Raw genomic sequence first — 27666 nt, 5'->3', positions numbered from 1 at the left:
TATTATGTTACAGAGCTCACGTGTACGATATTACTGCGTGGAGTGCATCCGAGTGTTGTAGAATAAACCTACCCGTGGCTCTAATAAAGCGATGGATCCCGTCATAAAAATCAACCCGGGTAAGTCAAGTGTTTTGTAAAACGTTTGTTTTGCCGTTGAAATTGTTGTTAAAGTCGTCGATTCGCTAAATGTGATGCTGAAAACGTAAATGTTGCTTCGGTTAGCGTTTATGTTAAACTCCAATTTTCTCTCCAGGAGGATCGAAATGGGACATTCGTCAGAAAGTTTGGGACTACATAGAAGAAAAGAATCTGGCAAACTTTCCGAGGCCCGTCCACAACAGAATCCCAAATTTCAAGGCAGGTTAAAGCAGTTTAGCTGAAGAGCTGCAGCGCAGTTCTCATTCAAATCAATGCACTGGCAGGTCAACCTCTGCCACTAGTCTCCAGTTTTTTCCTCCCTCCTTCTCGAATTAAAAAAAATATATATACTTGAAAAAAGAAAGAAGAGGAAAAATCTGAGCCTGTGACTGTCTGGGTTATATGTAAAGTACTGTAAGTAAGTAAATAAATAACTGAAGAAAATAATAAGGGCTGTAGGGGTGAAATTCTTGCTACACTCAGGGTACCAGCACAGCTTCTGACTGATGTTCTTAAATTTTGAATCACTAATGGCTGTCTTGTCTCTGTGCATGCATACATGTCTTTTCCTGTGCACCTATTGACCAGGGTGCAGGTAAGGCATGTTACAGCCTTGCAGGCCTGCAGGAGTTCAAGTCCAGCCAGACAGTCAAAGTTAACCCAGACAGACCCCAGCAGCAGGCACGCTTTATCACCTTGGAAGTAAGTTGACTCGAGGAACCTATGATCAGATGCCTTCCTTTCTGCTGTAGGGTGCTTTTGCGGCCTGCGCCAAGGTGTTGGAGCTGCAGGCGTTCATCCACACATCTGAGGTGAAGGTGGATCCTGACAAACCTCTGGAGGGTGCTCGGCTGGCAGTGCTGCAGGTAGCACTGCAGGGTTGGAAAAAAAACCAAGAACCAGAGTGCCTCAGGCTGGATTACATGATTTTCTTTTGAATTTTTAAATGCAAGCAGAATTTTAAATGAGAAATTTTAGACTGTTTTATTACTGTCTAGAACAGGGGTGTCAAACTCCAGTCCTCGAGGGCTGGTGTCCTGAAACTTTTAAATGTGTTCCTGCTGTAGCACACCTGAATAACTTAACTAGGTCATTAGCAACACTCTATAGTACTTAACTGCATGCTGAGGTGGCAACCCCTGAACCTGCTCAAGTAAATTGAAGTAAAGTGTTTGGAAAAATTTACTTCTAAAAGTACTTTTATTGCACCATGTTCATTCACTCATGAGCTGCTGTAACATGAATCAAATGGCTGAATTGCCACCTCGGCATGCAGTCAAGTTCTATGGCAGGGGTGTCGAACTCCAGGCCTCGAGGGCCGATGTCCTGGGTGTTTTAGATGCGTCCTTGATCCAACACAGGTGATTTAAATGGCTAAATGAGCTCCTCAACATGTCCTCAGGTTCTCCAGAGGCCTGGTAATGAACTAATCATTTGATTCAGGTGTGTTGACCCAGGTTGAGATCTAAAACCTGCAGAACACCGGCCCTCGAGACCTGGAGTTTGACACCCCTGTTCTATGGAGTCTTGCTAATGACCTACTTATGTTATTCGGGTGTGCTGCAGCAGGGACACATGGAAAAGTTTCAGGACACCGGCCCTCAAGAACTGGAGTTTGCACCTGTGGTCAAGAATTTGCTACATAAGATTGTTTAAGTTATTGTATAATATCCTGTAGGTTCTTTGTAAAGTCACATTTCAGCAACATCAGTGTTTTGCATCAGTTAAATTTAAATGTTTTTGTTTTTTGTAATTTTGCCATCACTCCACTGATTTTATTCAGCTCAGTTTTAATTTCTAGTCCTATTAAATAACTCAGGATCTTTTTTTTAATTTAATTTTATTTATTTTTATTTATTTATTTATTTTTAACATTTTACTGAAATAATTTTTGCAGGCACGGAAAACTTTGTTGGTCCCAACTCCTCGTCTTCGTACAGGCCTTTTCAATAGGATTACTCCACCTGAAGGGGCTAGCAAAGAACAACTACGCATATGTTCTTCCTCTCAGGTATAAATGTACTAATGTTTGCTCTTATTTGTCAGCATTGTCATTCCTCTTTAAATTCCCAATAATGATAATTAGATTTTCTTTCTTCTGAAACCTTCAAACCATCTCCAGGGTGTGAAAGACTTCAGTGTACCTGTTGGCCTGGATGCAAAAATTAAAATTGACCTGATGGTGGTTGGTTCTGTGGCGGTGTCGGAGAAAGGTGACTTATACACCATGTCACGATACTATTTCAGTTTCATATTGGTAACCTAAATGATTTATGATTGTGGGAGAGCAACAGAGCAGTGAATTCAAGACCAAGTTTACCATACATGCACTAAAATATATAAAATCTAAAGAAAATGCAGTACTCCTTAAATAGTAGTTAGAACCACGTGTGCAATTTACTGTCTATTATTGCAGAATAGACAATATTTTTTCAGTTCAAAGTGAAACAATTTTTTTCTTTATTTTCATATATACAATAGTAACACTGTTGGATACTTATATTAAACATGGCCAAAGTTTCAGCCAATGAGTTTAGGGTATATATAAGCCAGCTGAAAGGTGGCTTAAAGGAGACGAGTGAAAATGGTGTCACAGAGATTATGAACGGAGAGACTGCAGCAAGGTTAGTTTAGTCAACTGTGCTGCAGTCCAAGAGGAAAACTATGCTGCAAATGAGCTCAATAGGTCTCCTTGAACCTCTAAAGGTGGAAAAGGCAGCATGTGCTGCAAAACCTGCTTTTTCAAGCATGAATTTACAATTATTAGCTGAGTAATGAACAACATAGTCTGTTATTATATAGCGATTCTCCTAAATCACTACTTGGGTGATTATAAATTGTTTTATGCAAGGCTTGTTTACTACACAGTGGAAAATGATGAGAGGCTGTGCTGACTGAAAGCAGAATGGAACAAAGGTATTGTGATTGCTGCACGTGTCTAAGCCTATTGAGGCACTTCTGCACACTCTGCCAGCATAGAGGAAAAAGAGCAGAAATAAGATTGAGGCAGATGCACGTAATCAGATCCCTTCTGCTTATTGTGGCTTCTCCTGTGTTCTTCCCGCCATGTAAATTGTCTGCTAACCGCACTCCATGGTGATCCTCATTTCTAAAATGCCCAAGATAACTCATGCAGTACTGCAGCGAAACACATGTTTTACTGTAAGGCAGTATAAAGGAGTTTACAAATCTCCAAAAGGATTTCGTAAACTGCACAGTATACATTTTTAAATTAAGTTTCCCTCTCTGCCTTCCGCTGTAGGCTTTCGGATTGGAAAAGGAGAAGGCTTTGCTGACTTGGAGTATGGAATGATGGCTTCAATGGGTGCCGTGAATGAGTCTACTGTGGTGGTTACTGTTGTCCATGACTGCCAGGTTGGTTTGCGCATTCAGTTTGATCTCACTGAGCAGTTCAAATGTTTTATGGATCTTGTTTTGCAATAAGCAGCTTGTCCCTTTTTACAAAGCTAAAGAACACGTTGGTATTAAAATGAGGAATAATACAGTTTTAAATAAAGATGTGCAGCTCGAACTGACATGAACAGACATAGTTTAGAGTTTTTTTCCTCCCACTTGTTGTTTCAGCATTAGTAATTTGAATACTTGAGGAATAACTGTGCTTTCAGGTGATGGACATTCCAGAAGATCTAATGGGAAGTCATGACCTGACTGTAGACTACATCCTCACACCGACCAGAGTTATTAAAACAGATTGCCAGTTGCCTAAGCCATGTGGAATCATCTGGAATAAGGTAACCTGAGTGTGCTTGTTTTTGCTTTGTGTAAAGCATAGTAGTTATTTCATAGTCAACTTGATTTTGAGAGGTCAAGGCTGGCCTGACCTGATACATGTCATTCCTCGTGTCTCCCCTCAAATCTCTGTGATGGATTTATCTAGAAGAGGGGCATACAAAAAAGCGTTCAGTAAAGCATAGCTGAAAGTAACTGATTTGAACACTGGAAAAATTATGACGTTAATGCCTTTATCTATGAAAGACTTAACATCTGTGATTAATGCTTCGCTCTTAGTATGTGGATTTCCATTACTGAAAAATAATGTTATTGGAAAAATCCTGCACCTTTTAAAAATGTTTTTCAGTCAATAATCTGATAATATGGATGTTCCAGTAAGATGACTTGCTCTGAAAGTATGTTTTTCATGAATGTTTGATCAGATCTCCACCCCTGTTGTCATTCAACATAATGAAACCGGCATTTAGAGGGAGAATAAATGCCCAACACTAAATTTAAAAAAGGAAAAAAAAGAAAAAAACAACTGAAGTTTTTGTGTTCAGAAAGTATACATTAGCTTGTACTAATCTCTTCTACAATTTAGGACAAGACGAGATATGACACTAGCACACATGAGTCTTTATAATTACTTCATGGGATCAAATATTAACATAGAGTTTATAGGAAAATGCGCTGCTTTGGTTACATGACAAAAATGTTGCGTTTCCTTAGTAACACTGCCCTCTAGTGGACACATAGAAAACCTACAGCTCACTGGAGGACGGTCTATCCAGCATTGTTTATTCTTCTGAGTGCACTTACTGTAATAATGCCATTTTGCCAAAAAAAAAAAAATTCCAGTTATTTTCTTTTTTATTTCTTAGAAATAAAAAAAATAGTTTTAGTTTTTATGGATGGTGTGTACAGTGCACACTTATGTAAAATTGTTTACTTTAAAAAACAAACACAGTTAATTAGTTTGTTTTATCTTGGGAATTTTACTGATATATTTATAGTGCTTTATCAGTCTTATTTACCACTCATTTCACATCATCGTCTGTATTTAAATCAGCCTGGACCATAAACAGCTTCTGATTTACTGACAGTGGCACAAAGATGAAATGTGTTTTTCCTCTTGATAATTTATCTTTAATTAGACATAGGTAAAGGTTATTTTTCTTATGTGGTAAGTTTGTGTGTAACCTCTGGGTTCCTTACAACATGCATATAAGTAAACAGGACCCAGTGACCTCATAGACAGGAAGGCCGCGTCTGATCATCAAAGGCTTCTCTGCCCAGCCACCTTGGCTCTGCAGGGGCAGGGGAATGACGGGTCAAACAGGCCAGTGTAAAAACAATAGGTCCGTATATCCTTTACAGGACTGGTCAGCATCAAAGTCTGCCAAGACACTTGAAGACCCAACAAATCAAGATAGCAGTCTTTATTTTTAACTGCTTGGGAAGTGAAATATCCTGCTGGTATTAAGATGGTTTTTAAGCATGGGCTGTGAGGAGCTATCAGCTTTCTCTTTATTATGAATAGGTGCATTGCATCGGCCCTGAGCAGGTCTGTTTGTATGCTGTGTGAGACACATTTTTTTCGTTTCAGCATTACTGAGTCTGTCCAGTTTTGTCTTCAGCTGGACACAGAAAAGCTGCAAAAGATCCCCATCCTGAAGAAGCTGCGTGCTCTTGAAGAACAAGCTGGAAAGGATGTAACACTGGGGGCAGCGCCTGTTGCGGCAGAAGCTGGTCTGCACGCCAGTCAACCCAAAAGGCAAACCAGACGGAGGCTGAGGCCAAACACACAGCAGGATGCTGAGGGAGAATCCAGCCAGGACTCTAGACTGGAAAAAAGAATAGCGGGAGAACCAAAAGCCAGACAGCATCTGACTAGAATGAATAAAGAAAGCAGAGGAGACGGCAAGGCAGGTAACGAGCAAGAAATTGGCAAGACAATAAAGGGAAAAAGTAGAGGGAACACAAAGGAGCAGGTCCCAGAAGAGGGTGGAAATGAAGTCAAATCTCAGCGTAAGCTCCATCTGAGTGTGACAACAGTTTATCTGGGAGGAATCCCTGCTGGGCTGCGTGTTAGTGAGCTGAAAACCGCCCTCCGAGAGAGGGAGGCCACTCCACTGAGACTCACCTGGCAGGGAGCTCAGCACAGGGCCTTCCTGGATTACAGTGACCCCCACTCTGCAGATCAGGCCCTGGAGGCTCTGCAGGGGCTCGCTCTCAATGGTCACAGTCTGCAGGCTGAACTGGCCAAGAGCCAGCGAGGAGGCAGGAAATCTGGACAATCCAGTAGAAGACCAAAACCAGCAGCGGCTCCGAAGTCTGAAGTATCAGCACCAGATGCTAAGAGTGATGCCACAGAAAAAACTGAGCAGTAAAAGCAGTAAGAAATATACCTAATGTAATGCTTAAGTTGTTTACAGTTTTGGACAACTGCAAACACCATAAAAGGAGTTGATTGGTTTTTTTTTTTTGCTTTAAAAAAAATATGAACAAAAATGTGATTTATTAGAAGAGAACATATTTGAACCTAGCAGGCATGACTAAATATTAACAACACCTGAAACTATGAGAGTAGTGAACCTTGTGCTGATTTGAATCCAGACAAATTCTATAACGACTAAGATTTTGCTATATGCTCTGTTAAGTGGGCTACAGGAGCTTTCTTTCTTTAAATTTGTCCCAATCGTTTTCTCTTCAAAGTGCCTTTATCAGAGATTCTTAGAAACACAACACTCATTTTCTCTTTCAGTCTACAAACTGCATGCAGTGCTTTTGCTACCATACAATAATTTAAAAAATAAAAAATAAAAAAGGCTAGTGCTTTTTTTTTTTTTTTTTTCCTTCTCAAAACTAGCCGTCAGTATTATCACATCCATGATGTTGCCAGACCTGTTTGTCTGCATCCTACTTGTTTAAAAATAGGTTCGTTTTGTTCAAAATGGCACCTGCGTGTGGCAAGTCACAACATTTGATCATTTGAGTCACAAAACTGGGAGTAAAATATAACATTTCATCATCTAACAAAAGTCTAGCCACGCAGGCTTCTACCTTTGACCATTTTTGTCTTTTTCATTGTCCAAGTTCATCCAGATTTACAGAACTTGTGAACAGACTCCAAGTGTTTAAAGTTTAATGAACTTTAATGAGACTACAGAAATGTAAAGAGTTTACAAATAACCGTGACTTAGTTGTGATTTTCTTGGCTTGATTGATTCTTGTACATAACACGGGATTATTGGATAGTCTCTACTACTGTATGATTTTCTTTTTTCTCTTTTTTTTTTAACCATGAAAATCTAAAACAGGCAGATTACAACGATAAACAGGGGAAGAGCTAAAGGCCTCTATTGCTGCTGTTCTGTTTTCTTTGTTTTTGTTTTGTTTTTTAGCTAGCGTTCATTTTTACAGTTATATTTGCACCATTATAGTGACTAAATACAAATTTATTCATTGTATTTGGTGTGGTTGGGCCAGTGAGAGAGTGATGCTGCCCTCAATATTAGATAAATTTGCTCCACATGACTTTACTTATTTCTTCACTAAAGCGTTTGACTGTACCCGTTAACACTGAGTGTCTTTTTATGAAAAACAAACAAAAAAGAAAATTGATGGATTATAAATGTTCACAAGGTTTTGCAGAATTTGGAGATCCGACTCTGAAGTTCCCCACCACCTCAAACCATCGTTCTCGTGAAGAGGCAGAACTATGTTGTTAGTGGTTAAATATGATATTTCAGGCCCGTTATTGGATTTTCATAAAACTTGATGTGTTTCACCCAGTTGTAACATATAAAATGCCAGCTTGTAAACTTGAAATAGTTTTAAGCTTAAAGAAAACTTTAAAAGATTAATTCATTTTTGCAGAGTGACATTTTTCTTATTCTCTGTTTGGAAAATGTGTCTGTTAACATTACCTTCAAACTTCTGTAAACCCAAGTGCTAGATAACCTGCCCAATGACTCTATTTTTTTTTTCTTCTGTTTACACCTGTCTCTGTAGCTGCACTGCCATTACCTAAGAAATTAACCCATAGATGTCCTGTTTGCACTAAAGTCTTGGCAGGATTGGGACACAAGCAGTGTGTCTGTCTGCACAGTACCAGGCCTCTGGCTTTTTATGGAGCTGTCATCCAGCCCTGGCCAGGGAACAGCTGTGGAACGCCATCTTTCTCCCTCAGCCCTCCAGAGCACTGAACCTTGGCAAATGTCATCAGTTTGTTAATGCTCTGTTCCACTGCTGTTAAGCCTGCTTACCCCTGTGCTCAATGGCATGCTCGTTTTACTGGGGTTCAGTCAGTGGTCATGTGGTGAGATTGCAAAGCGTATCACTGTGGAGCATGTTACATCCCCTTGTAAAGATGTAGTTGTACACGCAAACATGACTTAACCGTCAAGATTAAAGAAGATAACAAAAGGCCTCAAACCGCAGTTGGTTTACTTAATCTAAATCACAAGCATGAGCATCGGATTAATCTACACTGACTGTGTTGATGCACTTAATAGATTGTACCCACCATACTCTTACATTAGGAACAACTTTTTAAACGCCATAAATGTTGCTTGAAACTTGAAGAAATTTAAAATAAGAAACGACGTCCGGATTTTTTTTTATTTTTTTTTTAATGATTTGCGGTCATTCAGATGAAAAAATTGCCAAATTGGTTTTAAGCCGCACAGACATGCGTGTTTGTGAATGTCGAAAAACAACAGTTATAATTAATGGATCAGAAATCTGATAAAGAAAAAAAAACGTGTCCCTTATAATAATTTGCATCTGTAAAATTAAAATATTTTGACTCTGAGATAAGATAACCAGGATTTTACACAGTACAATACACGTTATGCGTATTATTTATGAGTACTTTTAACTGCTTATTTTTGTCTTTGCAGTATCATGAGTGGTATATCTATTTTATGTAACAAAAACAACTCATTTTAGATGAGAAATAAAGATGTTCTTCTTTATGAAAAATCGGCCCTACTTTTTTTCTTTTTCATTTTCCTAGGCCAATTTTCTGTTGTACAATTACGCATTTTGCGGAACACTCCAAAACTAATTATTACAAAGTTATGCTCCTTAAATTAGATCAGCGCAATTTATTGTATTTCCACCATGGCAAGAAATGTTCTGCCAAAGCAACGGGACTGCTGCAGGTTTTCACCCTGTAACCAGACGCGTGTGAGATCTCTGCCTCGGATTTGTTACGCCTTAACTACTGCACACTCTCAACAGATCGAAGACATGTTACGATTAACCTTTCAAACCCTTGACTGTTAATGTTCACCAGTCGACCAATGGATTGGGAAAAGTTTAGTTTCTTCTAATAATTCTAATTTTCAAAGTTGGACGTCAACTGTAGGTGAAAACAACAGACTGCTGCAGTAATTGCTTGAAATAGAAGACCTAACTGCACCACAGTGACAACTGTCTGTAGTACCGAGGGTACCGGTTGTGCTTTAAACCCCAAATAAACGAACCATCGCTTTACATTAAAGAATTGCAATAATATACATTTACACGAGAAGGCTGCTGAAGAATTGGACACACACACAAAAAAAGCTTCCCATCTTTAAATAAGCTAATTTGGGGTTAATTATGCAATAAGGATCACTGTCTTTGCATCTGTTTACAAGGCATGTTTGCTTGCAGGACCATCGCCCCCGAAAATTGTCTGTGTGCGATAAAATCGAAATGGATGTCGTTTGGTGGAATTGCCGGCTTAAAGAGCCGAAAAGATATTTTATTTCTTAATGCTTTGTTGTAATATAATCTAAAGACAAACCCTCGCTGGTGGACCCTTTGCTAGACTCCCCCCCCCCCCCCCCCCCCCCTTCTTCTACCAATGTATACAATGCTGAAAGTAATGGTCTACATATAGCTGACACAAAAGACATAACAGTGTTTACAATATATCCTCAATTTTTCATTTTAAAACAAATAATAAGCGTTCTGACAAATATTGCCAATAAAGCATATAACTCCTTGGCCAGTTCGCCTGAAATTAAAATATAGGCCTACAGAATAAATAAAAAGAAAGTTGCGCTTATAGGTTATTCAAAAAGTGCCGTCATTGTTTTTACACAGTATACAGTATATGGACTTACATTATACAGGCTATGTAACGTCCATAATTGTTCATCTCAGAATCTAACATTTGTATGCAAGTCCAAAAAAATGAAAGGAAAAAGAAAGGTAAAAACATGAGACGGGGAAATGTGTGCATTTTTTTTCTTTTTTTTCTTCTTTTTTTTAAACATTGACCTACTTTAACAAGATGAATACACAAGAACAAAAGTGTGAAGTGGTAGTCATCCGCTCTGCAGGACTAAGTACCAAACAACAGCAGGGTGTCTTACGCCCACGCTTTTGGTCGATGTTGATGAAGATGGCATAAAAGAGTTTGTTTTAATTATTATTATATATTATTATGTGGTTGCTTTCTAATTGGCCTGTCTCCGTGTCTCTGTCGCTGTGTGTAACAGCACAGAGAAGTAGTCCAATCTACTTGAAGCAGTGAGCACTCTCCAGGACTGGGGCATGCCTCTCAGTGGTAGTTTACTCATTCGTTGTTCATTTCAGTCCGTTTTGCTTCATGGCTCAAGTCTGTGACACCATCTTCTAGTCTCTAGACTGTCCACGGAGGACATCACATCACGCAGGGCTTAATGTCCTGGTAGGAGACCTGTTGGTGGTGATAGTAGGAGCCGCTGCTCGGTGAGTGCATGGCTGAGGAAGTCATGGCGTTGAACGAGAAGACGAACTCCTTTCGGTCACACATGCTGGGAGACTGGGAATGGTACCGAGGAATACCTGCAAAAAAGCATTTAAAACATGAATGGAAATGCTACTAATAATAATAATTTTAAAGGGTCACTTTTAAATGTAATGTACTTGAAGGCTAGTAACCTATGTTACCTTATGTTCCCCCAGTTAAGAAAAATGTTGTTTATAGTTCTGAAATAAAAAGTTATTTAAATGCTTACAAGTTATTTGCAACACGATTTGATTGGTAATCTTGCTGATACTAGAATTATCCAGTTCTACAGACCGCTATGCGCTATGCGTTCTGGAAACCCTAATAATAAAACTGTTATATGTGGTGATAATAATGATAATAATAATAATAATAATAATAATATGCTCTATATCTACCATATTTTACCGCAAAAAGATTGCTGTATGTGTAGGCACTTTATATTCTGTGTAAGAAAGAAGTTTATATTTGTAAATTGAGCTTCACTCTATTATACTAACTGAAATGCATGCATTCCTCTTAGGGCCAGAGTCCATTTAGTAAACCCGATAAAGATTGTCAAAAGGGGAGGCGGGCTTGCAGGGCTAATTGACAGTGGCCCCTTTGCACGCCAGTCCCGGAGGACCGAGAGCCTCGAGGCAAGGCAGGCTGGACCTAACCGCGCTTGTTTTTTTTGTTTTTTTGTCCACAGATTGGCGTGACTCTAAACTCTCCCGGTAGACTCTTTCAACCATCTCTTGATTTATTATTTTTTAATACCACACGTTCAGGAGGTTTGAACCCCTCTGGTCTTCTGTCTGGGTTTTATTTTAATAAACCTGATTTATTATGTTTAATGATTCACAAAATACTGGAACTTTATTTACGAAAAAAGTGGTTAAGTTGTGTTGTATCATTTCCTTAATAGCCTTAATTCCAATCCCTCAATTATGCACAGCACAGATAAGCCTTATGTTTACTGACTGCAGAATAAATCCGGCGCATTTCAGTGTGATGCTCTTCAGAATTACTCAACATTTCCACTAGGCCCAAGTTTGGCGCATGATATGTGAAATAAAATTCTGTAAACCACAGACATATGTGGACAGTATATCATCTCTGTCTCTATCCTCTAATAACCAAAGCGTCTTAATTTGAATAAAATCTTTCGTTTCCTTTATCTTTGTCATAGCTCGCAAATGTTCTTTATATCATCAGGCCCGGCTTCTCTGAACCTTTTGCGCTTTTTTTTTTAAATTAGAAAATTAAATATATATATATATATATATATATATATATATATATATATATATATATACACACACACATATATAAACTTACCTTGTAAATCTGTGGTGCTGTGGCCATTCTGGTGCAGGTATGGTTGGTCTAGTGAATGTGTGGGCAAACTTGGCTGCAGTGGGTTCGCTCCTGGATTACAGGGGGACAGAGGCTGCTGCTTGATGTAGGAAGCCCCGTTATTCAATGAGGCCGAAGGGGCTGGAGCCCACGCAGAGGCTGAACTCGAGTATACGGGATGAGGCTCCATGACTCCTCCGCTGGTGAGCAGAGGGGAGGCGGAATTGTCGTGGTGGGGATAATCACTCCCAGTGGATCCTGTACAACTTCCCATGTAGGAATGTCCACTGTTGGTCGACAAGTGTGACATGGAGTGTCCGGACAGACCCATCCCTTCCATGTTACCTGCCAAGTGTCCATTCATCATCCCAATCCCACTGTCCAGAGACAAACTGTTGGGCGGACAGGATAGGCCCCCGCCGCTCCCTTGGAAGTTGTAAGACTCGGGGATGTGGTTGAATCCCAGGCCGTTCATCATGCTGTACATGGGCTTCAGCGCCTGGCACTTGCGCCTAAAACCCCTGGGTCTCCTTCTGAAGGAGCCTTCCTCGAACATAAACTCACTAGCCGGGTCAATAGTCCAGTAGTGTCCTTTCCCCGGTCGACCGAGGCCTTTGGGCAACTTAATGAAGCACTCGTTCAGGGACAAGTTGTGACGCACGGAGTTCTTCCATCCTTGGTACGAGCCCCGAAAAAACGGGAAGCGGCTCTGTAGAAACTGATATATTTCACTGAGGGTCAGGCGTTTTGTTGGAGAGCTCTGAATAGCCATAACTATTAAAGCTATGTAGGAATAAGGTGGTTTCTCTGGTCGTCGGATCCCTGCGTTTGTCTTTTTGGTTTTCGTAGTGGAGGAGGCAGTTTCCATCACCACCGTTTGTCCGTGTGGCTTCTCCGGAGCAGACATCGGGCTGCTCTGGGCAGGAGTCTGTGCTGGGGGCTGCTGAACCTCTGCCGTCATTAGTTAAATTTAATCTTCGAGACGGAAAACAAAAACAGAATTGCTTTTCCACCTATAAAAAATAGTAAGTTAGGTACTAAATTTGTGTCATAAAGAAAAAAAATCGAATAATGATAGTGGCGATAGAGGCGAAGGCGCGATTATCTTCTTAGCTGTTGCTTTTGATTCAGTCCTGCAGCAGTCTGAAGCCGGACCGCCTTGTACGCAGTGCCCGAAATGGGATAAAGAGAAGAACAGGAGCCGCTTTCCACTTCAGTTGGTGTGTTGTCGTGCGTCCGAGGAGCTCACTTTTTACTTATCTGTTGCCATCGGCGCATTGGAAGCTGTATGTCTTGGTCATCCTAATGTTGGGACCCGCCCAGTTCCCCGATTGCCCTCCTACTCAAGTGGTGGGCTGTAAGCTTGCACATCTGTGTGCGTTCACTTTTCAGTGAAATCTTTCTTTTTCCTCCGTCCTTACACAGAAATAGAGAATATATCTCACATATAACATTTAATTTCAAGGACCCATACGCTAACACATCCCTCAGAGCACAAATAAATTCAAATGCCCGTTAATGATTTGCATAAGCTTATACTAAGTGAATGCATTAGATTCAGCATTCGGATACAGATTTTGGCTTTGCTTGTTCTCTAATACGATGTTCTTTTTAGGGTTATGATCATTTTAACACTATTTATACAACTCATATCTGTTGTTAAACCTGCAAGCAGTATCCCGCCATTGCAGGCCACATAACCCAAGAGCCACACGACTGCAGCCTTGTTATGTCTCCTTTGTAATTAAAACGATTTAAAGAAAGCTACTTTATATCACATTTTTAGTATATGGAAAACATTTACCAGAGAACATGCCCCTCATATTCAAAACCACCCTCTTGATTTCTGTAAAAGATAGACAGGAACATGGGCAGGATGTTTATACAGCAAAATGTAAACATTTTCCCTGGCCTTCTTTAAATAAAAAATCAAGCAAAAGCCCAGTTAGATCAGCTAATACTCAATCTGATGCGATATGCTTGCCTGTTCGGAGAGTCGATGCTGGACGTTTTAACACATGAATATTGTTTGTGTAATGTAGTCATAATATTTACGCGGGGACGCAAGAGGAGTGAGGTGGAAGCTCCTCCGAACTCTGAACACAGAAACTCGGACTGGGACTTGAGATCGACTTCTGCAGGCACTTCTCCATCGAATGATCGTGGAATTGAAGTAAGGTGGATTTAAGGCTTTCATTTCACAGGATTACTAGTGATGCAGCTCTTTAATCCCCACAGCAGGAGACGTAGAGTGTTCGATTTGCATTATGTTACATAATATAGGACAATTAGAAAAGTTGAGTTCAAATTTGGATCAAGCTCTGCCTTCTTGCACTAAGTGACAGTTTACTTGGAAAATGGTTGTTTTCTTTTTTTCCAACACTGAAAAACCAACTTTAAGATCGCTTTATTGCTCTCTCACAAAATTGCGAGCGAGAGCTACTGGAAGTCGAGGAGTATAGCCTGAAACTGTTGACAGTAGGTTGGTTATTGTTCCCTGGAGATCTCGATAGCTGCAGCCTGCAACCTTTTGAATTCAGTTAGATGAGCGCGTGTTTCTGCTCGCTGTCGGCGTTATTGTTTTTTAGGGGTTCGTGACTGTTGATTTTGGCACCGTGGACATAAATACGAGGAGAATATATGTATTTTGGTTCGTGCGTAAAACCAGTGTTTGACGACTCCATTGTGCGCAAAAATCCTGTAATCTTTTCAAGGAGTTCCGTTTGAGGTGACACATTTTAATCAAACTCAGTGTATAAGTAAAATATCGCGCGGTTTATTAATGTTCCTACTGATTAAATTCCCCAGTGCCAAAACATAAGCGGGCGGTTTTCTTTTGTTCCAAGTAGTTTGCCCAAAGGGAAATCGAGAAAACAATTCTCTGTAAAAAAACAAAAAATCATTGTCAGCCCAAAGGTGATAGCTGTGCCAAGGTTAGATTTTACTGTTGCAGAGGAGATTTAGAACCACGGATAAGTGAATGTAAGTATTGTTTTAACCAGTGCCTGTTCGGCCAATCGCCTGAAGTGAGGGCCACACATTTATCAGCATAGCAGACCACCCAGCGCGCACCAGGGGCAGGCGCGCTCCCGTCCTCTTTCTGCCCACTGCATTTAATTACCGCTGATGACTTCATACCATTCTTTGTCTCACGCTCTTCAGAGTCAGGTTATTTGCAAATATATCTATATATACAAAAGCATTTATATAGCTGAGGGGATATGTCTCTTGTGTTTAAGAAGAAATTATCTGTTTGATGGCCTCTGCTGCGTATTCACACGGTGCAAAGTTATATATTTTCATAATGGAGAAATCGATTAAAGGTATTATTCACCCTCAGAATATCACATAGTACAAGCAGTACAAGAATACAGGAATATTATACAGTACAAGTACAAGAAATGTCCTTTTTTGTATGTAATGGAAACAGCGAGTTTTGAAAATCTTTTTGCCCCCTCCTATGGACAGGTATGCAAACACACACACACACACACACACACACACACACACACACACACACACACACACACACACACACAAAACTGCCTAAAAGGTGGCATATTATGTTCATCATCACTGGGGCTGGAGATCCGAGGTCAGAACCTCCCCCTTTGCTGTGTCGCAGACGAAGTCGTGCACTTTTCCGTGACGTCGCATCTTGAAATATTTGACAGCGCTGCATCCTCAGGAATGCTTGTCCACTTAGGTGGAGGTACACCGCAGAGCGCACAGTACTGACAGGCTTTCCGGGTCGCTTCACTAGTATTTACTGAAACAGATTTTCGGTTGATCGCGTTGTTACAATAATCTGCTGACCTGTACGTAGACATTTTTTGTTTGTCACATTCTTACTTAAGAGAGCCTACTTTTCATAGGATCACACCTATGATAGATAATAATAATAATGAAAAAAAACTATGTATGTATATAAAATGTAATTATTTTCCAATTCAGTCTAAGCAGCATTGCCATGTTCTTCAGCTCAGTCTTGCCACTGCGCACAAAATAAAAAAACAGAAACTTACTGATATCTGTTATTACGTGATTAAATGATAAAATGAGGTGCCGTGATCATCTAAGAAAGACTTGACATTATAAAGTTAGAAATAATTTCCTTGTCACGAGTATTACATTATGCCTACACCTGGCGGATCACAGATTTAAAAGAAGCGGAAGCTATGATCTTAATTTGATTTGGACTCTGAACAAAATACAAGCTCGGCGAGATTAGGCCTAAGGTGGAGAGAGACTCTCAAAATATTAGGTGCAATAACTTGGTTAAATGTTTCTTTCTTTAACTAATAAACCGTTTACCTCTTTAATGGTAAAGGAGGGTCACAGAGAGGCCGCAGGGACTTGTTTCAAGGAGTGTATGACAAGTAATCGATCAACTGGCTGTAAATTCGACCGACTTGAACTTGAAATAAGTTTATAGGCAAAAATTTCTAATACATTTTTATTTTATAAACAGTACTTGAAAACGGGAATAAGATATGGATAGCAAAAAAACCGAACAAAAAAACACATGAATAAATGTTTCCATTAATGTCGTTTGTTTGACCTAAACTGACTGCAAATCTGAGAAAGAAAAACACATTTTTAATTATTATGAGCTCGAATCAACACATAAAAAATAAGATCTAACCTCAGTCTCTCAGGGAGCTGAAATCAATTAACAAAGACATGAATGGCTGTTAATAAGAGAATCTGGTTCAGAGTTTGAATTATCGTATTTTTTAACGACATAGGTTTTTCTCTTTACTTTTTATTCTCACACCCATTTTATTTTTACGTGTTCTACAGAACTGAAATGTCAGCAACTCTTTAAATGCACAAATAGTGCCGAGCTCTCAGTTTTGCACACAAATGCTCGAGAAAAATGTAGAAAATAAAAGTGTTTATCTCGCATTTATAAGAATTCTGATAAATATTTAATGCTTTATTGACTAACATTAATAACCCAAATAAAAAAAGTAATCCGATTGAAATGTTATTCATATATATGTGGTTATGATGTTTTTTTTAAACATTTTTAAACAATTTGTATTCTTAACTGTGTAAGATGGGTTTCTGGCTCTTTGCTTCTGCAGTGTCGCCTGTAGTTCACTCAGCATTGTCACTTTAATTAAAAACAGTGTGTCCTAATGTCGGAGTGGGCACCCCCTCATCACTTTCCCTGCGCTGTAGGTGGTCGTGTATATTTTCGTTTAAGTGGTGTTTATGTGATCGAGAAGGGACGGGATTGCTAGCAGACCGCTGATTGCGCGCGTTGGGCCACTATGTGGATTTGAAGTGTATTTGATGGGCACTGCCGTCTCCAGTAATCAGCTGCTGCAGAAATGGCTTTATGATCATTTAATTTTCCAGATAAGATATCGGTACTACAAAGAAAAGTAGTTACCTCTAATCTGCTCATCAAGACATGTTTTCAATATTTTTTCTAACCTCATCAATTCTGACAGAGATGTCCACAACTTTTATAGAAATGTTTGATTTTGCTCAAATTAAAAGGATGCACACAATCGCGCTTCCGTAGGTCCCTAGAGTATGACACTGAGCCGAAGTTACTTATATGAGCACTACTGACAAATCAAAGGATAAATCAATGTTTCCAGCCTGTGAGTCATGCTGAAGATATCGGAGTCTGATGGATATAAAAATGTGTAAGTAAATCTTATCTCAGTTAATTTGTGTTACCTTTCCCTCCAAAAAGGGAGGGGAGGATTTATTTAATCAGAAAATTAAATTTTACAGTGCAATCATTTTAATTGGAATTCGTGGAAGAGTGTGGAAACACAGCCTTGCTTAGTTGTTTTAAGTTTCCCATCGGTTACATTCTGGTGTCACGTCTCACATAGAGACATACAGCCACCTGCCTGCATCCGCCTCACACCCGCACTAATAGCTGTGTTGTTATCAATTCCTTCGATTCAGCTTTATTTCTGTAGCGCCACATCACAACACGATTTATCTAAGGGCATTCTAGCAAAATAATAACCTTCTATTGTCATGGAAGGTCCCCTGCAGAAAAAAAAATTCCTGCAGGACTAGAAGCGCAGAGAGGGGAGCATTAAAGGGGGAGAGCAGAGACAAAAAGATCAACTCGGAGAAACAGCAGACAATAAACATTGAGTAGGTTGGTCAGGTCAGTGACCTTATCCTTAGACTTAAACTGACAGCTGGGAGTCCTCCATAGAGATAATAATACCGTACAGCATGAATTCAGATTGAAACCATGAACTGAATGAATTTGTTTTAGTTAAATTAACCCCAGGCATCGTTAGAATATCTTATACTGTAACTGTAAAATTAGTACTAGAGTCCTTTAAGCTTTTGGTCATCTGGTAATTCATTTTAGATTTATATGTTGGATAAAGGAGCATTTTTTTCTTTTTTTTGTCATTATCAGTTAACAGATAAAGAGGTTATCATACCAAAGTATGAGTCATTGGTTTAAAAAAACGCTATTGTGAGAACCCCAGGCTGCTCAGCGACACTTCACACGCCTTCCCGCAACTGTCCCTGGTGTGCCATATTGTCAAATTATAGACAGCCCACTCCCACTCCTGTTTTCTTTCTTTTTCTTCTAGATTCAGTTGTTTGTCACATGTAAAAGCAAATTTGACCCTGTTTTTTAAATTTTTTTTAAATTGTCTTCTTTCGACATCCTCATGTCGAAGCATTCCTTTCAGACAATGAAAAAACAAGCATGAAAGCATATGTAAAATTCTTTCTGGTTTATTTTGTGATTATAAGCAGTACCACATAATTTGACATGAAGGACAGCAGTGGGGAGAATTTGGCAGGTCCGGAGCTTTCACAAATTCCTGACTTTCCAAATGTGGTTAGCACTTGTAGGGAAAATGCTTCATAATTTTATATACCTGTATATAGCAGCAAACTGGTGTTTCGGTAAGTTTGTAACTTTTTGGATGTGTGTGTGTTTCAAAAGGAAGTCAAAAGGGCAGAATTCAAAGGAAAGAGAAAAATATTATTTAAAAATGTATATTGCATACAATAGACACACAATATACATTTTATTTACAAAGTTAAAGCATTCATGGTACGTTTTTTTAATGGCTCAGTGGCTGTTTTCATATTTAGTTCTGTATTAACGCAATTTCTCTTATAAAAATATTTCACAATGTTCCTTAATATAGTCAATTTTCAATGATTTTCATGCATTATTTTTTAAATAATATTTTATTTTGGTTTCTTGAAAACATTATAATCAAAAGTTTAATTACAAAAACAATACATTGCAAAGCTTGTCAGAGTAATAGTAAGATTGGCTATTTTGGTGAATAAGAGATGATTAAAGCAGCAGTTACACTAGCAAAATATTGAATGACAGCATGTGATATTTCTCAAAGTTTCCGGTTTCCCTCAGTGGGAGTGATGGTGTGTGGTCTTCATATTTGTTTACTTTCCTTTTAGTAAAGCTTTATTTAAATGCGTAGAATATTTAAACTAGGACATACTTGTCGTCATCATGCATGAGTGTTCCTCAATAGTTCTGTTTTTTTGCATTTAAGTTAATTTAGGGCTCAGTGTGATTCATCCAAAGCTGCTTTGTGTGTTAATTAGCTTTTATTCATGATAAAAGTATCTATTTGATTCAAAGCCTTGATTAAACGCATTATACTTGAGGCAGTATGAACTTTTGTTTCTTGTGTGACATTATCTGGTGGATTTTTTAAAAGTCGCTGCACATCGTTTTGTGCTCAACATAAAAATGACATTTTTTTAGATGCTTTCCTGCATCACGGCCTTACTATTTCTCTCTCTCCCTCTATTTTTTAAAAAAAGAAAAGACTCAATCCCACACAGTGAGTTCGAGCCTGTTTGGTGCCCCACCCTGGAGTCCTGCACACCTCCCAGGGCCGGTCCATCATGGTCTGTCTAATGCAGGCAAAGACATCAATAATGAGAGCTGAAGCAGAAACCACAGCGGAGAACACAAAAGAGAGAGGGAGGGCGCACACAGGCCACAATTGGCTCTGCTGCAGGTTAGCTTCTTTGATATTGCCTTGATTTCAGTTTGATGGGTGCACATGGGGCGACATGGGTTTATACGTATGTGTTTACATAATAGGTATGGTGTTTACGCACAGCCCACCGACTCTTTTTTTCTTTACTCTGAAGGGGGATTTTCCTGTGGCAAGCTGCTTCGGAAAAAGCAATTAAGAATTCCCAAACAGTACACCACAATGGGAGATATCGTTTGTGCAATGTGTGTTCCATGTCCCTCACAGTTTTTGTCTGGAATGGGTTGACTATTTTTAATCTGCACATAACCGAATCCACCTACAGACAAACCACAAATTGAATGAAGGGGAGGGGGATGAGTGGGCACTGTAATTGCCTATTGTGGAGCTCAAACTCCTCTGTTCTGCCATAAACAGCTTTTGGTAGTTCACAACTTGATACCCAGTGCTCTTGAAATGAGGGCATATCCTTGTCGTCTGTGGGAACCCATTGCCAGGCAGTGGTTGGAATCAGTCAGGAATGCTTTGGGATGGTAACTGGATTCAGTTGTAATGCCCAGCTCTCCACAGCAGAACACTAGGGTGGGAAAAAGGCCGGGAGCATTTCCTGAGTGGAGGGGGGTCCCAGCGAAGCATCACGCGCATGGGCATCATGTGACAGAGACCCTGCCAGGTTTAGGCTGTGATCCCAAGTGAAGAGAGGAGTAGAGATGAGTACACCCGTTAGGAGAGGTGTGGTTGGTGCGGTAGGCAGTGCCAGGGAAATAAATGAGAGGACAGGGAGAGGCTGGAATGAAGAAAGAAGCTTAAATATTGTAAGTGCAATGTAGTGTAACCCCTGAAGGACTAGTCAAGAGCTCAATAAGAGAAGGGGGTAAATTGGTGGCATCTGTCTGAATTATTTATTTATTTATTGTGAAAAATGTGAATTAATTTGTTAAATAGCCTTTTTAAATTGTTAGAAATTATTTAGAGATTCATTTTTTGTGTTGAATTTTTGTATTTGTTTAGGTTCGCCTTCATTCACGTTTTGAGTTTAGCTGCTCACAAAATATGCAAAACAACAGTAATGTTTCATACAGCCAAATCAAATAAAGAAGCTCCTCCCTTATTCAGATGGGGTCACCACAGTGGGTAGCTCCACGTGTTTGATTTGGCAGGTTTTATACAGCGGAGGCTTTCCTGATGCAATTCCTAAGGGATTTGTGTCTCTTCCCAGGTCAAGCAGGGATCTTTTTCTTGTTGGGCAAATGTGTAGATCACTGTGCTATGGAGAAGTTTGTAATTTTTTAAAACTGTGTACACAGCAGGGAGGTTTTAACAGCCTCATTGGCTCACCACCAGAAGTTTTGCATTTAATGAGAGGAAGCGTGCTTGAAAAGAAAGTGTCTATGATTTCAAAATGACCAGGTTATTAACAAACAAGTGTCCTCAGCACACTGCAAATCACTGCCCAAGTCTCCAAGGGGCAATGGCATCAGATTCGGTAAATTTTGGTACATCTGTTCACAATAAAAGGCCATGATCGCCTCTGAGTTTTTTAACTGTAAAAAATGAATGCAGTCCAACTATTTATTTATCTTTTGAAATTTAACCTCAGTGGAGACCACTATAAAGTGTGTGTCTGTGTGTGAAGGCAGATGCCTGTGTGTTTTGATTTGACTAAGTTATTGCTCTGAGATGAAGGGGGTGTGACCTACGTGGCAATCTGTGCAAATTGTGTGACAGAAAAACACAACAGAACAAATATTGTTGCACAAGAAAAAAAAAAAAAGAAAGAAAAGGAAAAAAATAGCAGTTTGTTTGTTCATTTCCCTTCCTGAATTTGATAATGCTTTCATCTCCAAACTCAACTGCAACAAACCACATTTTAAAGCCACTATAACGAAGCCAACAGATTTTATTTTAACAGTGTTTGTTTAAGCTCAACGCACCACTTACATGTTCGTTTGGACTTGAGAAAAATAAGAGTGTGAATCCATCCATCCGTCTGGCTCTGTGTCTGCTTTTCTGTGCAGTCAGTGGCTGCATCATTGTTGTTTTTACATGCTTCTTGCAGCTGCCTATGCCACTGATACATGTATTCATGTATCAGTGTATACGAGAGTCTCGCTGACTAAATATTGGTGTGTATATGTGTCCAGCCTGGTGCTGGCAACCAGACATTGCTCTCTTTGGCTTGTGTAAATGTTGTGGTGATCTTGGGAAGAATCTTACCTTATGGTTGTCAAAGGGCTTTTTATTTCCACCTGCTACCGGCCTCTTTCCGCTGGTCTGCTCTATAACAATGGTACTGCGAAAGCTGTGGAGTTTAAAGTGATTTATGTTAGACTGTATTTGGCCCTTCTTCAGATTGGGGCCTGAAAGGAAGTGGCTATCCCTCCCTTCCACCTTAAATACCCTGCAGGCTTCAAGAGCCGATCAGGACTTTCTTAGGCATCTCATTTTAACAAAGTGCCAATGTGCTCAAAAGACTAGCTGGCAGGTGCAGATAAACAATGTTTTCAAGACTTATAAGTCAATTTACCAGCACATAAAACACAATGTAGTTCATTTCTGCGATACACTCAAACCCAGATTTAGCCCCTCCATCCTTTCTCTAGCCATCACTCTTTTTTCTGGTCCTGTCATGGGGGAACGAGATACAGCCTCATCCCCACTGCATTCTTTCCATTTTGCTGAAGAGGAGCGTGGCAGAGAAGGCAATCTATCACCCAAACTGTCCGTCCATCTCTCTCCCTACTTCTAACTGTGTTTCTCTTTCTCCTTCCTCTAGGCTAGAGTGGGCAGGCATGTGGCTTTGGCCACAGGAAGCTGTGAATTCTTTGGAGAATGGAAGATGTCTGATGGAGAGACATACTGGCCCTCCACCCACCCACTCACCACCTCAAAATGACCCCTGACCCTTTTCATGTGTTTATATCAGACCGTGGAAGTGAGAAATAGTGATGAGTCACTCTGGCTGTGTGTTTACACTCTGGAGTCACGCAAGGAAGGAAATCAGCCACGGTCTGCTAAAAGTGGCGAGGTGAGAGAGAATAGCTGCAGTCCCGAGTGCTGCAGTGATTTACCTCAGAGCCAGAATTTGCTTCGTGTCATCTCTGCTGTGAAAACTTTCAACCTGCAGAAAAGCACAGTAGACCTTTGTGGAAGAAAAGGGCCAAAACAAGTAGTAGCCACTGGGGATAGGTGTGCGTATGAGAGAGAGATACGGCATATTTCAGGAAACATAACAGTTAGAATAAGTAAGATAATTATTTCAGCAGAATGCATCTCATCGAGATGTTACAGAGTTCTTAATATGTTGGACTTTTGTGTTTTGTTAGAGATGACCACGTTTAATTTAATTGCACTTTAATCATTCTCACACCTCACTGTGTTTAAACGAAAACCTACACTCGCACACATTCACTTTGTTTTTAAGAAGAGCTGTTTTTAAAACTCATCACTGCACATTTAACTGTGTTATTCATCTTTCACAAATATTTTTTTAGGAGTATTAAATAACTAACTAAAACTGCTATTACACTTTCACCTGGCATTGTTTTGAACCAGGAGTTTATGCGATTGAGTTTTTGCAGTCGATGATTTTCAAAAGAAAAAACAAAGCAGCAAACATTTGAAAACCCTTAATTACTTTGCAGCATATTTTAACATTTTACTTGAATATTTCAAATGATCTCACCCTCCTAATTGTCTCCAGGTTGGACAATATCCCAAAAAATTATAAGATTATTAAAATACTTGATGTATAAATGTGATTTCTTTTATTTTTAAAAGCAAAGCAGATTACATGAAAGCAAAAAAGAGTCCATTCTAATGACTACAGCGATATACGGGTGTGAAAATATTTCATAAAAGTACAAAGTTAGCCGGGTTTCTGGGTGACATATTTTTACTGATATGCATAAAACAATTGAAATCTGAAATGTAAATTTCTGGTGGAAGACAAACATAACACTGTTCGCTGGTCTTACTTCATCATTGCCATCAAAACCAGTTGTGTTGTGCTCAGGAAGCCTTTATGTTCAGTGTACTGTAAGGTGTGTTTACTGTGGCTTCCACCAGTGTTTCAACCACAGTGTCATTGTTGTCCTCCACTGTGCGTGACTTTAGCTTTTAAATTGCACAACTGTTGTTTGCGAGACAGAGCTGTAGTTACTGCCGCTGTGCTCTGTAAATAAAAAGTGACACTTTATTTCTTCCTGTCATTGCACTGGTGCAAGTACCTTCATTGCTGACTGCACCGCGTATCCTTTTACACACCCCCGTACACACCGCCACAATGAGAGAGTCAGCAGCTCTTATTTTGGCCGATCTCTCCTGAATTGTAAGTCCTGTCAGGGGTTTTGATTGATAGTTGCATTTATCACCATATTATTAAGTAATCAGGCTCACCACAGCTGGGCCTGAAGCTCCTTAATTCTAGCTAAAGTACACAACTTCATGCTAATTAAAGGTTTGGTAAACCTGTTTATTTTCGTGAATTTTTAGAATATAGTTGTGTGTGTTATTATGTGTTTTAAGTGTGCTGATTATTGCATTTGTATGCTCTCAGGAACATTTAGAGCCAAGCTTTACTGCTTCATGTTCATAAGAAAAACTGTGAATAATCACATGTGGAGAGAAATAATTCATGCTTCATATGCTGCATGTAGAACGTAGAATATTCTGCATTAGTAAAAAAAATATCTACAAAATGACTACGAGGGAATGAGACTAAATTCTGTAAATAACACAAGAGGGTGAAGCAGTCTGTGTTCTGTGGATCAGGAGAGGTTTGGTCTCGTTTTCTTAATAGAGCCTGCAGTGAGCTGCATTTGTGTATTCCTGAGGTAAACACAGTCATGGCAAAGTGGACGCGCTGCTGAGTGTGTCCTGACTGGAGACAGAGAGCACTGTGGCACTGTACTTTCTGAGACGCTGGCAGCTCTCTCGAGGTAGGGTTAATTTGATGAATGGCCATTTGCTAATGGGCCATGTATTAGGGTGAAAAAGCTCCTTTAAAAGCCATAGTTTGAGTCGTTTCTATGGGCAATTTGATTTAGGAATCAATCAAGTGGCAGATGTTCCATGTTGCATCAGTCAACTTTGTCCTATACGCTTGCTTTTTACTTGATATGAATTGCTTGAATGACTGTGTGCAGTAATCAAAGCAGAACATAATTTCATATAAGTTAAAACATCAGTGAGGCCATACCTTGATTTTAAAAAGCAATTCGTTTTAGCTATTGTATATGTAAACTGAATAATGTTAAAAATGAAATATATAATCTTATTTTTTCTTTACCACCTCCTTAAGACTTTAGTACTTGCAGCGTTAAGTTGTCCACAGGGAAGAAACGCAAGCTGGAGTTCCAATAAAGTTAATTTATGTTTTCTGTATATTCTGAATTTTTTTTGTGCAGTAAGCTAAATACCTAAAGTGGAAAGACTGACAAATATATATACATAAAGATTTCGTTGTACTTATCTGCAATAACAGTAAAAAGCTTTGTTCTTTTTTGTCTCTTTAATGCAGATTGTGTGTGTGTGTGTGTGTGTGTGTGTGTGTGTGTGTGTGTGTGTGTGTGTGTCGCAAAACTGTAATAATAGTGACACTAATAATTATATATAAAAATATTAAACCTATGGCTGCTGGTGTTTGTGTAATAATTGATCCCGTATTTGTTACTATGCTTCTGTTTTTATATGTTTTATGAAAAAAAACTGAACGGCTATTTTGCAAAAATTGACAAAGTTTCCATGTTTTCACCAATAAATGTCCAATTTCTGCACAAACTTGAAATGCTGGTTGTGCATTTTTGATATTTACCCTCCTTTCTCTACTTACAAAATCCACACATGAACAGACGACTAAATAAGACCTACTAATGGTGAACTGCAAGGCAAAACTTCAGTCAATAGCTTCTTTTTTTTCTACATACGGTAATCTTTTGCGTATGAAACCACTTAATCAGAGTTAAATTTAGCATTAGAGCCAAATTCAAGTGAACAACCACTTAAAGACCTTATGATGACTTCTCTGGTTTTCTGTGGTAGGGTGTAGCGCACATATGATAAACATTGCCAGATACAAATTCAGAAATATTGAAGCTGCTGGTGGTCCTCATTTTTATTTATGTTAACTTTTTTTCCCAAAGAATTGTAGGTAGGTCAGTGTTTGTACTGTCCAGTTTTCCAGCTAAGTAGACCTTGCAACTGAATGACACTTGATCAATAAATAATAGCACTGCTTATCTGTGATATACAACAGGCTCGAGCGCTTGTGTTGTCTGTGACCTTGGACCTAAGTTTGGCTAAAAGCAGATTCACGCTGGCTTATCAGTGTTTCTGCAGAGGTCGTGTGAATCAGAAGAGCTCAGACATTCTTAAAATATATATTTTGAATACTGAAAAAAGTAGAAATGATCAGATGGATTGTAGTTGTACCGCTGAAATTAAAGCCGTTCAGCAGGAATCTTGAACATGTCTTTTTCATTGGTGAATATGTGTCAGTAATGAAGTGCAGAACTAGTTATATAGCATTATCTAGTTTAAAGCAACAAATACTCTGCAGTGTTTATCTAAAAATCACACTGTAGTGGATTGTACTTACAATCACTTCTGTCCTTAATATTAAGCAGAGAGTGACAGACACTCAAGATGTTAATTTTCCAGGAGGCCATGTGCCATTTCTCCATGTCCAAAACGCTTTATCTCAGGTGTTGGTAAGGACAGACTGAGAGACAGACAGCCACATGGTTCTACTTTTGCCTGCTAATTCCAGGGAATCAATCCTAAATGACACCTATGGGATACACAGAGTGGATTTCTCTCTGATGCAGATTGGTGGTGGTTTGCAGATGAAAGACAGTAAAATAAATAAAGTTGTGGCAAGCAGGCAGAACTCTTCTGTCCACACAGTACAACCATAATGGGATACATGCTGACATGCGGGAAGAAGTGGAGGCCTGCTCCTGTTTTCACCGCTGTTGCCATGGAAATGCTGATGGACTGCTGCTGCTCGTCCTAAATATCTCTGTTGACATTTGTTTTGAAAAACATTCTGTTTTTCGCTTTCAAAGGGTCGGAGAAAGTTACCAAACAAGTAGAATAATAGTGATTAGCAGAAGGCAGCTCTGTTTGCCGTTAACCTCTCAGCTTGCTGGTACTCTTTTAATCCTAAAACACGTCATTAAATCAAACTCAGCAGTATCAAATGGCTTTTTAACCTCCCCTAATTAATCTTTTCATCAGCTGCTGTGTCTGCGGTTGGCCTGAAGTAAGAATGGTAATGGTAAGGCAATCCTTGCTTGACTCATCCAGGCTGGGATCATACATGATACTCCTACAAGTTACTCCAACCTGCTTTTCCCCCCTGGTGCCAATGCAAATTCATTGTGTTGCACAATACAGGACATTTCACTCTTGTTGGGGTTTTTTTGCATCTCTATTTGAGCATGGCTTAAATTCAATTCCTACTGCTTATTTTGCTTATGTTGAACTGTATTTGTACTTATTGTACTTGGTCTGCTGAAGGGGAAAGTGTGTGCTCAATGCAATGGCTGTATATATAGGACTGTTTTGTGAACCATTTTGAAACCAGTCACCGTTCCATATGCAAATAGCATATATTATATCATGTAAAAATCTGCAGCCTCCAGTATGCATATGTTGAGAATGGACTTTTCAGAGACGTCAGACCTCTTCAACA

General features: G+C 39.4%; 2 protein-coding genes across 4 annotated transcripts; one reads left to right on the top strand and one right to left on the bottom strand.

The window, feature by feature from the left end:
* Positions 1 to 15: 15 nt before the first annotated feature.
* On the top strand, positions 16 to 19839 carry mthfsd (methenyltetrahydrofolate synthetase domain containing). 3 transcript variants are annotated; one of them, XM_085354222.1, is made up of 9 exons: positions 16 to 119; positions 256 to 359; positions 893 to 1006; positions 2038 to 2151; positions 2263 to 2353; positions 3403 to 3515; positions 3767 to 3892; positions 5513 to 6270; positions 19792 to 19839. In XM_085354222.1, exons 1-8 carry the CDS (start codon positions 92 to 94, stop codon positions 6263 to 6265), a joined length of 1443 nt encoding a protein of 480 aa, XP_085210348.1. In that variant the 5' UTR covers positions 16 to 91; the 3' UTR covers positions 6266 to 6270; positions 19792 to 19839. The 3 variants fall into 3 exon arrangements, with proteins under 3 accessions (XP_085210348.1, XP_085210356.1, XP_085210340.1); XM_085354230.1 differs by lacking the exon at positions 19792 to 19839 and adding an exon at positions 729 to 842 and having other exon boundaries at positions 5513 to 8059; XM_085354214.1 differs by lacking the exon at positions 19792 to 19839 and having other exon boundaries at positions 5513 to 8059.
* foxf1 (forkhead box F1) lies at positions 9908 to 13225 on the bottom strand. The gene is made up of 2 exons (XM_085354202.1): positions 11965 to 13225; positions 9908 to 10700 (listed from the first exon to the last, which is right to left on the bottom strand). The coding sequence occupies exons 1-2, from the start codon at positions 12941 to 12943 to the stop codon at positions 10537 to 10539; spliced, it is 1143 nt and encodes a 380-aa protein (XP_085210328.1). The 5' UTR covers positions 12944 to 13225; the 3' UTR covers positions 9908 to 10536.
* Positions 19840 to 27666: the final 7827 nt, after the last annotated feature.

Source organism: Diplotaxodon limnothrissa, linkage group LG1 (genome assembly GCF_057381915.1).
Source record: "Diplotaxodon limnothrissa isolate DT_005_m linkage group LG1, D_limnothrissa_male_GT1.1, whole genome shotgun sequence".
Lineage (NCBI taxonomy): Eukaryota > Metazoa > Chordata > Actinopteri > Cichliformes > Cichlidae > Diplotaxodon > Diplotaxodon limnothrissa.
This window is presented reverse-complemented; position numbering and strand designations above follow the sequence as displayed.